The sequence below is a fragment of the Toxorhynchites rutilus genome, chromosome 1 (assembly GCF_029784135.1).
Source record: "Toxorhynchites rutilus septentrionalis strain SRP chromosome 1, ASM2978413v1, whole genome shotgun sequence".
In the NCBI taxonomy this organism is placed as follows: domain Eukaryota; kingdom Metazoa; phylum Arthropoda; class Insecta; order Diptera; family Culicidae; genus Toxorhynchites; species Toxorhynchites rutilus.
In genome coordinates this window covers 23,259,036-23,271,561 of record NC_073744.1, presented here as the reverse complement: position 1 = coordinate 23,271,561, position 12,526 = coordinate 23,259,036, and the positions used below count along the sequence as shown (strand labels likewise).

Genomic DNA, 12,526 nt, shown 5'->3' with positions numbered 1-12,526 from the left:
GGGCTAGGGACCGGCGGGGCATCAGACTAGTTTCGAGAAGACAACGACGACTATCTGTTAAACAACTGCTGCTTGCGTGGGTGTTTTGCAAAGATTCCAGGATGGAATCTCCGATCCCGATGAAATGCACTTCAATAAGTATTTTTTTTTATAAATCTCCGGGGGGAACGAGGAGATGAGTCATTTGCAGCAGAGTGACGAAAAATATATATGTATGTCTGCAACAATGAGTGCCTCAACGGTTCAGGGCTGCTGATGTGGTGAAATTTGTAGTGGGTGCCATCGTTACGACCAAGCTTCAATGGGTTTTTTGCTCGATAAATTCCGAACGCATCCCAGAGAAGGGAAGTGGAAAGACTACAGTCTGGTTAGAGCGTAGTTGGTCGGACCGATATCAGTTTACCACAATGATTTTATGAAGTGGTTGTTTTCTTCATGCTTGATAACGTATACATCACTTGGGACTACGTCCAGAAACATTCCCATGACATGGGATGATAGATTATTTGTCTAGAGATTACTCGCACCCTCCCAACATTGTAGTACAGTGCTCACACACTATTGATCCTCAATCCCCTTGTCATGCAAACAAGAAAAAAAAGGCGGAAAAAAGCTTTACCCACCTCGCACCTCCGACTGCGCGAGCATGCTCAATCAGAGCCACTCGATTAGTGACCTTTTTCGCACTTGTTAGCTTTTATCCCGCCGTTGCGTCCGGGGGGGGGGGGAAAGGGAAATAATGGCCTTTTGTTACCTTTTTCGTGTTAGTCGTCTCCCGCTTCACCCATGGGAAAACATTAAACCCACGCTCACATAACGCAGAAAACGCGTGGAAAGTGGGATAAAAGGAAGTAATAGAATTTGCCCCTTCCCCACGATTATCTAATCGACACAAAACCTTGTTTCCGTGAGTCAAGCTTCTGTAGCTTTCCCCCCGCCACTGTATTGCCTTTTCCCACCCTTACATATAAGACATGGCACTCCTCGAAATTGAAACGACTCCAAGAAGCGAAAGCGACTGGATAAGTGTGGAGAGAGAAAAAAAAAGTTGATCTCATTTTCCGTGTTTTGCTCCGGAAAAAAACAACCAGAAAAGCGACAGTAACGGGAAAACGTTGTTCGGATTGAGAGTGAAAGTGCGTTCTCAAACGAGCTCAGGTATGCAATAAAGCCGGAATGCCGGAAACGTCCGGAACCCGGCAACGACAACATTGATGCAAGAAAATTCTATCCTGATAACGGTTGAAGCGAATCGAAATGAAGCTATCTGCTCCAACGTATTTTCCCATATCAGACTTCCGATGCCGAAACCGACGACTTCAGTTCGATCAATCTTTTTGTCCGGTTGAATGGGAGGATCCTACAGGGGTTATTCTTGGGTGGAGCGGGGTACTGTCAATATGAGTATGATGACAATTCAATTTTTTCGGTGATGACACTGAGCGACAAAACAATCGGATTGGAACGTGTTTGCGTTGACGGCACTGACTTCGTGCTGCGACATTGAGGTTATGCACCCAAGCAGGGTTGCCAACTATAATTTTCAAAAATCAGAAAAAAATGAAATAAAAATCAGGAAGAAATCAGGATAGTTCATATTGGGTTGTCCAGAAAAATCGTGCCGATTTTTGGGAAAACAAAAGCATCATCAGAAGCAGACATACATTTATTCAGCTTTATATTCAGATGTTCTGGGAGGATGGGGAAAGATTGTAGAACACAACCTACAATCTTTCCCCATCCTCCCAGAACATCTTTGGTTTCTCATCAAAAATTGTTGAAGGTGTTTTTATACTGTCCATGAAGTCGAAGTTTTTTTTTCCTTGAGATAACTTTGCAGGGACCTAAACCTGTGTTAATCTGATGGTGTAGTACCCAATTAGATTAGCTGGTAGTACAGTACCTCCTAGCCAGACTTCCAATTAATTCTTCGTGTTGTCAATGAGACAAGAAGAGTAGCATTGCAGCATTGCGGAGAAAAAAGATCTCTCAAAAATATCCTACATGCTCATTCATATAATTAGCGTTGACGGTATTGAGATTCATGTTCTGTCAATGTGAAGCGAAAATCATAATGGATTTTCAGGTTTAAATGAACGCATTTTTTAAAATAAAAAAATGTGCATCAAATTTGACTTTTCCCTATCGAATTATGTATTCTACGTAACAGAGGAACTTGTTTTACGAAAATTGTAAAAAGTATTTAAAAAACTGTATCTGATTTTTTATATTATAATGATGAGTTTTTTTGTGGAAATATCAGGAAATGTATAGACAAATGCAAAAGAGAGCTTCGAAAAACATCAAGTTTTTTTTTTTATTCAAAACTATATGAAACTGCTCTCAAGCGTACAAATCTGATGTTTCTCTGACACCAACTTCAAGCTTTTATAGATGTTAACAAAGCACCTCCGATCACGCAAATTGCCTTGGAATTGATAAAAAATAAACGAAACAAAAAGTGAGCAATATACAAGTGCGAATCGGAGAGCAAGTTTATGATACAAATCCCAAATCTGATTTATCAGATCAGAAGGCCAGTTTAAAAATGTTAAATGACGAATGTCGCCATCGGATGAACAATAGTACAGGTAGAGTGTTGATATCTGGTGGCGACATTCGAGTTTGGAACCCCAATCCCTCTGTATTATTTGAAGGCCGAAGCTAATAGCTAAAATTTAAATTGCTAAAATTCTAAAATTTTACTTGGCATTATTCCATTGCTTGAAGCACGTGCTCCTGATCCTAATTTAACCTATTTTCGCTAAAATTACCATTACTGTCTGTCTGTATTTCTGTCTTTCTGTCTTTATATCTTTCTGTCTTTCTGTCTTTCTGTCTTTCTGTCTTTCTGTCTTTCTGTCTTTCTGTCTTTCTGTCTTTCTGTCTTTCTGTCTTTCTGTCTTTCTGTCTTTCTGTCTTTCTGTCTTTCTGTCTTTCTGTCTTTCTGTCTTTCTGTCTTTCTGTCTTTCTGTCTTTCTGTCTTTCTGTCTTTCTGTCTTTCTGTCTTTCTGTCTTTCTGTCTTTCTGTCTTTCTGTCTTTCTGTCTTTCTGTCTTTCTGTCTTTCTGTCTTTCTGTCTTTCTGTCTTTCTGTCTTTCTGTCTTTCTGTCTTTCTGTCTTTCTGTCTTTCTGTCTTTCTGTCTTTCTGTCTTTCTGTCTTTCTGTCTTTCTGTCTTTCTGTCTTTCTGTCTTTCTGTCTTTCTGTCTTTCTGTCTTTCTGTCTTTCTGTCTTTCTGTCTTTCTGTCTTTCTGTCTTTCTGTCTTTCTGTCTTTCTGTCTTTCTGTCTTTCTGTCATTCAGTCTTTCTGTCTTTCTGTCATTCTGTCTTTCTGTCTTTCTGTCTTTCTGTCTTTCTGTCTTTCTGTCTTTCTGTCTTTCTGTCTTTCTGTCTTTATGTCTTTCTGTCTTTCTGTCTTTCTGTCTTTCTGTCTTTCTGTCTTTCTGTCTTTCTGTCTTTCTGTCTTTCTGTCTTTCTGTCTTTCTGTCTTTCTGTCTTTCTGTCTTTCTGTCTTTCTGTCTTTCTGTCTTTCTGTCTTTCTGTCTTTCTGTCTTTCTGTCTTTCTGCCTTTCTGTCTTTCTGTCTTTCTGTCTTTTTGTCTTTCTGTCTTTCTGTCTTTCTGTCTTTCTGTCTTTCTGTCTTTCTGTCTTTCTGTCTTTCTGTCTTTCTGTCTTTCTGTCTTTCTGTCTTTCTGTCTTTCTGTCTTTCTGTCTTTCTGTCTTTCTGTCTTTCTGTCTTTCTGTCTTTCTGTCTTTCTGTCTTTCTGTCTTTCTGTCTTTCTGTCTTTCTGTCTTTCTGTCTTTCTGTCTTTCTGCCTTTCTGTCTTTCTGTCTTTCTGTCTTTCTGTCTTTCTGTCTTTCTGTCTTTCTGTCTTTCTGTCTTTCTGTCTTTCTGTCTTTCTGTCTTTCTGTCTTTCTGTCTTTCTGTCTTTCTGTCTTTCTGTCTTTCTGTCTTTCTGTCTTTCTGTCTTTCTGTCTTTTTGTCTTTCTGTCTTTCTGTCTTTCTGATTCTTATGAACTTGGAAATTACTGAACCGATTGGTGTAGACATTTGTATTTGGGACCGTGGAAGGTTTTTATAATGGTTCGACACTCCTCCCCACTCTGTAAGGGGAGACTGCCATACAAATGCAACACAAATTTCTGCATAATTCGAGTTCTAATCAAGCCTATGGAACCAAATTCGGCAAATTGAGATTTTGGGGAACAAGAAATACTTCTATAGTGATGCGATATTCTTCCCTCTTCTCTAAGGGGGGAGGGGGATATGTCTTCCATGCAAATGGAACACAAATTTCTGCATAACTCGAGAACTAATCAAGCAAATGGAACCAGACTTGGCATAAGGAAGTATCAGGGGGAAAGAAAAGTTTCTATGGTGGGTCAACACTCCTCCCCCATCTCTAGGGGGATACTACCATACAAAAAAAACACAATTTTCTACATGACTGGAGTTTTAATCGAGCAAATGGAGACACATTTGACTAGTGTTGGTTTTAGTGGACAATAAATGCTTCTACGATGATTCTACACTCCTTCCTCCTCTAGAAAGGGGGAGGGAGAGTATGTCTAGCATACAAAAGAAACACAAATTTCTGCATAACTCGAGAACTAATGAAGCAAATAGAACCATTCTATCATCACTTGCAGAAAAAAGTGTTATTTACATAGAATGCTAATTTTGTTCGAAATGTAAATTTTTATTCATAATTTAATATTTTCTTAAAAGTGTGTTCATCCCACCTGAAAATCCATTATTTCCATTGTAGTCGTTAACGCAAATAGGCAATTTTTATTATAATTTTTTCTCGTAATGTAGTTTATTCTGAGGTCAATATAATGGGGACAAAGTCCCCATCTAATGAGGATTAGGAAACGAGCCGGCCCCATTCCACTGAGGTGACGCAATTCGACTCGACCACCGACTTGGGACCGAAATATGAGATATATCCTTTATATTTCAACGCAAAAATTGATCGGGCAAATGTATGCCGTCCAACGCTCGCTAAAACTCGGTCGGGTCTATCCAAAGGATCGCCTTCTATGTTTCAAACTAACCGGCCAATCGGCGGAACAAAAATTTTCACGTGAGAGGCCGCCGCTTCCGGGTCGGCGGACACTTCGGATTGTGTTATCCTCGGCGTTTTGAGCCGCCTCAGTTCATTATCCTCGCCAGATGGGGCTCCGGTGGTGTTTATAAGTAAGTTCCAAATTTTATCACTGTGTGATGTTTATTTTATCCATTGTAAAAAAAACACAACTCTTCAACTGATCCTTGAAGACCTCGGGGGCCTGTTTCTTAATACGATTTGTTCAACTTCGAATATCAAATCGGACACGGCCCGTACACATTGCTTATTTCACTTATTAGTTTTTCAAAGTATGGTTGTGTTTTGTCAGGCAGAAATTTTCCGACCACCAAACTAGAACTCCACCCACCAATAATCTCGCATCAATTCAATTTGCTACATATTCCGCTAGTTTCGCAATCTTCTCGATTGCAATTGAAAACACAACATTTCGCAAACTCGCTGGAAGAAGCGGAGGGTTTCCTCTTTTCGAACGCACACAGCCGGAAAAATTGCCAGAATTTTCTTTTTTTTTTCGTTCGATGCACTCTCATCAGTGGACTTGTTTGTTGCTCGCTTTCAATCCACTTTGATTTATTGATTCTCCCGGTGGAGGCAAAAAAAAGAGTTGGGAAGCAGTCTATCCGTCCGTCCGGTCTGGTTCTTCCGCTCGCGGAGGGTGAGTTCGCGAGGTGAATTTTTTATTAAACCTGAGTTTATTTATTGATATTTCCGCGTTTAATATTTACGCGGTGGCCAACCGGTCAACGGTGGAATGCAATTCCTGGATGTATATATATTTTCCTCGGAAACCCCTATCACTTCAATTGATTCTGGATGGTTTTTGTTGTGTTTGCTTATCGCCCCTTTTTCACTAACGATGTATTTTATGATTTTTTTTATCTGCTATATTCCCTAAACCCAAACTTTTCACAGAGCACCATACCAACAGGAACGGGTTCGTTACAGTCCGATAATATTTTATTCCACAAAAATAAAAATAAAAACGCTAACCCACATATTCCAATAATGAATACAGAAACTCAAAACTGCCCACTGCCAGGTAATAAACTCACCAGAAACGATTTCATGATTCCGTTATATTGGGCCACGCGACACGTGAGCTTCGAAAACACTCGCAAAAAAAACGTCACAAACCGACCACCGAAAAAAACACAAACTCAAACACGATTGACAAAATTGATAGTGACTGCACCATTGGTGAACCAATTTGCTTTTATATCAGCGACTAATTTACGGCATATCACACCACTCCCACGCATGGGACGGATGGGGGCTGAGTGTGGTTTTTTATTCTTCTCCTCTCTTCAACTCACTTTGATGAACCATAACCTCCCACCCTCCCGTTCAATGGCTGGGGGGTGGAACCCCCAGACAAAACTCGAAAATCAAACAGTAAAAATAAACGATTGAATTGGTGTGAATTGGCGGAGCAAAACATATAGTTAAGTATTTTTTTCACTTGGCCGAGCAGTGAATTAATTTGCAAAACGTGTAAAAGGGTGTTTGTCTTGTCCGGGACAGGCCGGTGTTGTAATTGATTGAACGTTTTGCTCATAATGTACTCAGGATCATTGCAGAAAGGGGTAATATTCCAATTCTCGAAACATTTGTCATCTTCGAGGTACGTAAGAATAAATTCTCAGTTTTCACAAACTAACTTTTTAGCTTTTTTCCTGATTGTTATTTTTCCGTACCACGTCTCGCAGTTTTTGTATTACTAGAGTGATGAATTATAACACAGTTGTTGTCTTTTTGTGGATTCAATACTCATCTCACTTTGTTTTTCTAGAGAAAGAAAGAAAGCCATCTGCATAACGCAGTCTCTCATATGGATGCTGGGCAGATGGCCGAGATAATTGCAGATCCTATTGCCCCCCACCCTCCTTCCACGGTGAATCATTTCATCGATCCACGTAACTCATCGAGAGCCTCGGATTTGAAACTGCGAACAAAATTGCACCACTATTTGTAACATAACTCATTCCTAACATACTATCAACCCACCGAGATGGTATTGCTTTTGAGTCGCTGTGTTTGTGAGATCAGCATTGAGAATGAATATTAACTGCTCGCTGGCTGGAGCGAACCTGTGTGAGAGAAAACGCGAATGGCATCTTTCGTACCCACATAAGAGCAATTCCAAATGAAATCGTCCTAAAAATGCAGATTTTGAAAACAGGTATTTTTGATTCGAATGAAAGTTTGTATTCCGTTTGGGTTGGAGGAAATATGAGTTTTCCACAGCAATTGGGAATATTTTGACTCAAGTGTAACTTTTCAATAGGGCGTATCCATTGTAGTAAGAGAAATTTTTGATAATTTATATCTTAGAAACTATGAGTCGTATTGAAATGATGTCTCAGAAAGGGTTTTTAGATTATTGAGAAAATATACACCGAGCAAGAAAATAGCACTCTTTTTTTTATTTACGGAGAAAAAAATTACGCTCCCGTGGCCGAGTGGTTAGCGTCATAACTAACATGCCGGGTGTTCGGGTTCGATTCCCGTTCTGGTCGGGGGAATTTTTCGTCAAAGAAATTTCCTCCGACTTGCACTGTGATCACGCGTATTCTAGAGCTTGCCACTCAGAATGCATTCAAGACGTGTTATTTGGCATAGAAATCTCAACTAAGTACTAATAAAAATGACGCAAGTAATACTACGTTGAGACGGCGAAGTTCCTCTAGGAACGTTAGTGCCATTGATGAAACAGGCGTTCGACGGTCAACGATTTGATAACACTGAAGAAATTCGTGACGCAGTTACATCGTACTTCAAAAAGTTGGACGCTACGCACTTCGCGCTCGGAATAGGAAAAACTCGTGCCACGCTATGAAAAATGCCTCGAACGTTACGGCGATTATGTAGAATAATATAAAATAAAACGTAGATTACGAAAATCACCTTGTTTTTTGTCCTAACTTTATTTTTCCGCGATTTCTGAGGCACTGAAACTTATTTTTTGAACGACCCTCGTATATGTAGAAAATTCAAAATATTAGTCCAAGATTACCATCTAACTATTTTTGACGAACTTTGTATAACATTATTTTTGAATTTTCGAAACTTAGAATGTTTGTATGTTCACAACCAATTTTAGCCATAAATAATGAATCCTGATTTAAAACAGCTCTTTAGCAATCTACTTCTAAATGCAGTCGTTCTCGTGATATTTAAAAAAATATTTCTAATTTATTGTCTTTTTTATAGTAAATAGGCCCTGTTATACCGTTATGTTCATGAAATTTTAAGAGTTGGCTTATAATTTCCAACAACTTTTCCCAATACATCTTTATGGCAAAAATATATATTTAGGAGTCACGTTGAAAAACATTAGAAGACATGTGGGTGAATACAAAACGTAGCGATATTAAAACAAAAATTATGTTAATACAAACTTTTAACATATTATCCGAACATGGTTTTCGCTGGTGTTCAATGTTTACCCCAAACACGAACAATGATAATCAAACATAAACATACGTTTCTCAAATCATAAACAAACACGATGTTTATAATTCAAGCACGATCATGTCCAAACATACCACCCGTTATCACAATATTCATTGCCTTCGTTTCGTTTCTTTTCATGCACGGAAAGAAATAATTCCTCCTAAAACATTTCTTTGTAGAGCACTTCTTCACAGAAACTAACTAGAAATTTAGTTCGTATTGCAAAAATTACGTGAACTCTGAGGCTATGAATTCATGCACATTTTGCAAGTCTGATTAAATAATCCATAGCTATTTCCCGTGAAAAGAAAACATTCTCTGAATAGAAAAAAGCTTTCTATGGCCAATTGAAGTCTGGGGAACCGAGTTCACAGTGGGGCGACATCATGCAAATACTGACCAAATAAATTAATAAATACACAAAAATTAGTTTTAGACTGATGTTTTCAGGAAAGTTCACACTTATTCACACTATAGCTGATAATAGCGGATGTTACCACGCATCAATTTATAAATTGATGCGTGGACTAAATAATGATTTCAATTTTGATATATGATTTTGATATCAATTCACACTTATTTTGTTCAGAACAGATAAAGAGGTGTATTTTATTTGCCCAAATTCTAGACGAAGCACCCATTGTCATGATAGATTCTTTCCTTTCCTTTTCCATGTCAACACACCAACACACCGTGCGTTGAGTGGTGTCTAATTCGCTTCTTTTCTTCTACACATTGCCGTTTTTTTTATCCAAAATATATATTTTTATTAAGGCTCATATGGCGTCAGCCTAACGGGGCCAGGAGTTCAATATTTTGACAATGTTTGCTTACAACTATGTTAGTAATATGTAACTGATTACTCGCGGTTGGCTCTAGGTTAGTATTACAAGTGTTCTCATAATTGGGATGTTGCAGTCTTCAGTGCTCTGTAGTGTGCCCGACACGGGATACTTCCTATTGGTATGCAGCTGACCGTTAATCAGCAACGCCCCCCTAGTCCCCATATCTAGTGCGGTGCGTCTTTCTCGACTCGAGGAATCCAGGATAGAATGATCACTAGCCGACGCAATCATCAGCTCGTGTAGAGTTGTCATGAGCGGTACAACCTTTGGCTCTTGTTGAATGATCAGTGCACAACCTTCGGCCCGTGTATCTGTAAAGAGTGTGTGTATGTATTGCCGCGACTAAGTAAAAGTTTATAGATCGGATAGGAGGGATATGAAACAGGGACACAACGAACGAAACATCATTAAACGTTGACATCGGCATTTCTGAGGAACAGGTATAGATGGAGCAGAAGATCAGGATCACGGCTACCTAAGATATTCCGGACGGGGATATCCGATTGTCTGCCTTGCGCCCTCAATGCTCTGGAAAGCTGAGAGCCGGCAGCATGGAACCGGATACACGACCAGACAACATGCTCGATGTCGTGGTAGCTATCGTTACAATCACATAGATTGCTTGCTGCGAGCCCAATGCGATAAAGATGCGCGTTTAGGTTGTAGTGATTGGACATAAGCCGAGATATCACGCGAATGAAATCACGACCTACATTCAATCCCTTGAACCATGCACTCGTCGAGACCTTAGGGATAATCGTGTATAACCAACGACCGAACTCATCTTCACTCCACATGCGCTGCCAACTTACGAGCGTGTGCTGACGAGGAATGTGGAAAATTCATTATAAGCAATTTGCCTTTCAAAAAGTTTGCCTTCAGAAGCGCCCACCTTAGCTAGCGAGTCCGCTTTCTCATTCCCCGAAATCGAGCAATGTGAGGGAACCCATGCTAAGGTAATCTTGAATAATTTTTCGACCAAAATACTCAATAGATGTCTTGTTCTTGTTTGGAAATAAGATGAGCGTTTATCAACTTTCATTGAGCGGATTGCCTCTATTGAGCTGAGACTGTCTGAAATAATAAAATAATGGTCGATGGGCAATGTTTCAATGATCCCTAGTGCATATTCTGCCGAAAATATCGGCGGAATAGAATCGGAGCGTAGCGTGAATCGGAGCGTGATCTGGGATTCCATGGATTTTTTATCGCATGGACAGATCAAAAATGACAGAAGAATTACAAAAGTATGGGAAGCAAACTTGGTTGGAGATGCCTGGTGAAGGGTGCACGTCGTGGGTAAGGTACTCATGGTATAAAGACATAAAACTTGACTTAGGAGTCATTCCGAGTAGATTTTCGAAGTTATCAATCACCAATGGATTCATGATCTTGCAATGGATGAGAAATCTGTAGGATAATTCTGTGAACCGAAGAGTAAGCGGGGTTATTCCTGCCAAGACTTCGAGACTCATCGTATGTGTCGAATGCAAACACCCCATGGCTATACGCAAGCAACGATATTGTATCCTCTCCAGCTCGAGAATATGAGTCCTGGCACATTGCCGTTGCTTGTGTGAAAATCCAAGAGAAACTGTACATGATGTTTGAACATCATGTGAAACAAACATGTCACATTTTCAAATATAACATACGAAAAAATCATGTTTGTCTACAAACACAAAACTGCGAGAGCAGCGTCACTGGTAAACTGCTGACAAGTACGGCTATTTTGAATGTTCAGTAAATTTTTGACAACTGCTTTTCTTACACGTGTTTTGGTTCATCTTGCCAACTGCAAAAATAGATCAAAGAATCTGTATTAAATTTTGTGTGAAAAACAAGGCTGCCATACAAATGAAACATTAATGTCTGCATAACTCGAGGACTCATCAAGAAAATGTACAGTACAGTTTGGCATGTGATGGTTTCAAGGGACAATAAATGTTTCTATGGTGGCTCGAGATCCCTCCACTCTCTCTAAGAGGGAGCTGTCATACAAATGAAACACGAATTTCTGCACAACTCGAAGCAAATGGAACTGAATTTGGCATTTCGTGGTTTAAACGACATGTTCCGCAATTTTTTGAAGATGTATCTAAACGGATATTGCATCACATTAATTCATATCTCTCAATCACTGAGACAGTTAAGAAACGTTTTTCAGATGAACATTTCTTACCGTTTTTCGGAAACGGTCTACAGCATGAGAAAATTTTGTTGCAGTCCATTGCGGTATACTGTTATTCACTCTATAAGGAAGATTGTTCGACTGATGAACGATGTTTGAATCAGAGTAACTTTATATGAATAAACAGAGGTACCTTAGAGGTATCTGATTTCAGGCACAATCTAGGCATAACGTAAACAAGTTAATTATTTTTGAACCCATAACGTCCGGTTGAATCAACGAGGTGTAGTTGTGTTGTTGGGATTTCATTTCTGATTTGGAAACTGTTCTGATTGTACAACACAAATAAAGGGTGTGTCACATCAAATTGCATCACGGAAAAAACGCTGTAGAAATTCGCCCAGTAGACCGATCCTTTTGAAAATTTTAGACAGTAAAATAAAGACTATTAAACAACTTTTGGCATTTTCTTTTTAGTCATACTTCGAGCCCAAGCCCGTATACTCGCACCTTCCTCTTTACCCCGTCCATAAGGTTCTGTACAACGTCAGGTTGTAGTTTTTTTTTTGAACAGAAATCCATTTTCTCTTGAAGTCCGCCTCCGATTTGACAACTTTTGGGTTCTTCCGGAGGGCCTGCTTCATAATCGCCCAATATTTCTCTATTGGGCGAAGCTCCGGCGCGTTGAGCGGGTTCATTTCCTTTGGCACGAAGGTGACTCCGTTGGCTTCGTACCACTCCGACACGTCCTTTGAATAGTGGCACGAAGCGAGATCCGGCCAGAAGATGGTCGGGCCCTCGTGCTGCTTCAATAGTCGTAGTAAGCGCTTCTATAGGCACTCCTTAAGGTAAACCTGCCCGTTTACCGTGCCGGTCATCACGAAGGGGGCGCTCCGCTTTCCGCAAGAGCAGATCGCTTGCCACACCATGTACTTTTTGGCAAACTTGGATAGTTTCTGCTTGCGAATCTCCTCCGGAACGCTGAATTTGTCCTCTGCGGAGAAG

General features: G+C 39.8%; 2 protein-coding genes across 3 annotated transcripts in view; one reads left to right on the top strand and one right to left on the bottom strand.

Annotated features, from left to right (window-relative positions):
- The window catches only part of LOC129769884 (uncharacterized), a 35,646-nt gene extending 29,372 nt beyond the window's left edge, over nucleotides 1–6,274 (bottom strand). The window contains exon 1 of the mRNA XM_055772398.1: nucleotides 6,145–6,274. Coding sequence (XP_055628373.1) covers nucleotides 6,145–6,159 — 15 coding nt within the window. The 5' untranslated portion in view covers nucleotides 6,160–6,274. The remainder of the gene's footprint in view (nucleotides 1–6,144) is intronic.
- Nucleotides 1–12,526, top strand: part of LOC129769870 (uncharacterized) — a 348,536-nt gene that overhangs the window by 169,504 nt on the left and 166,506 nt on the right. The gene's annotated exons all lie outside the window — the stretch shown is intronic.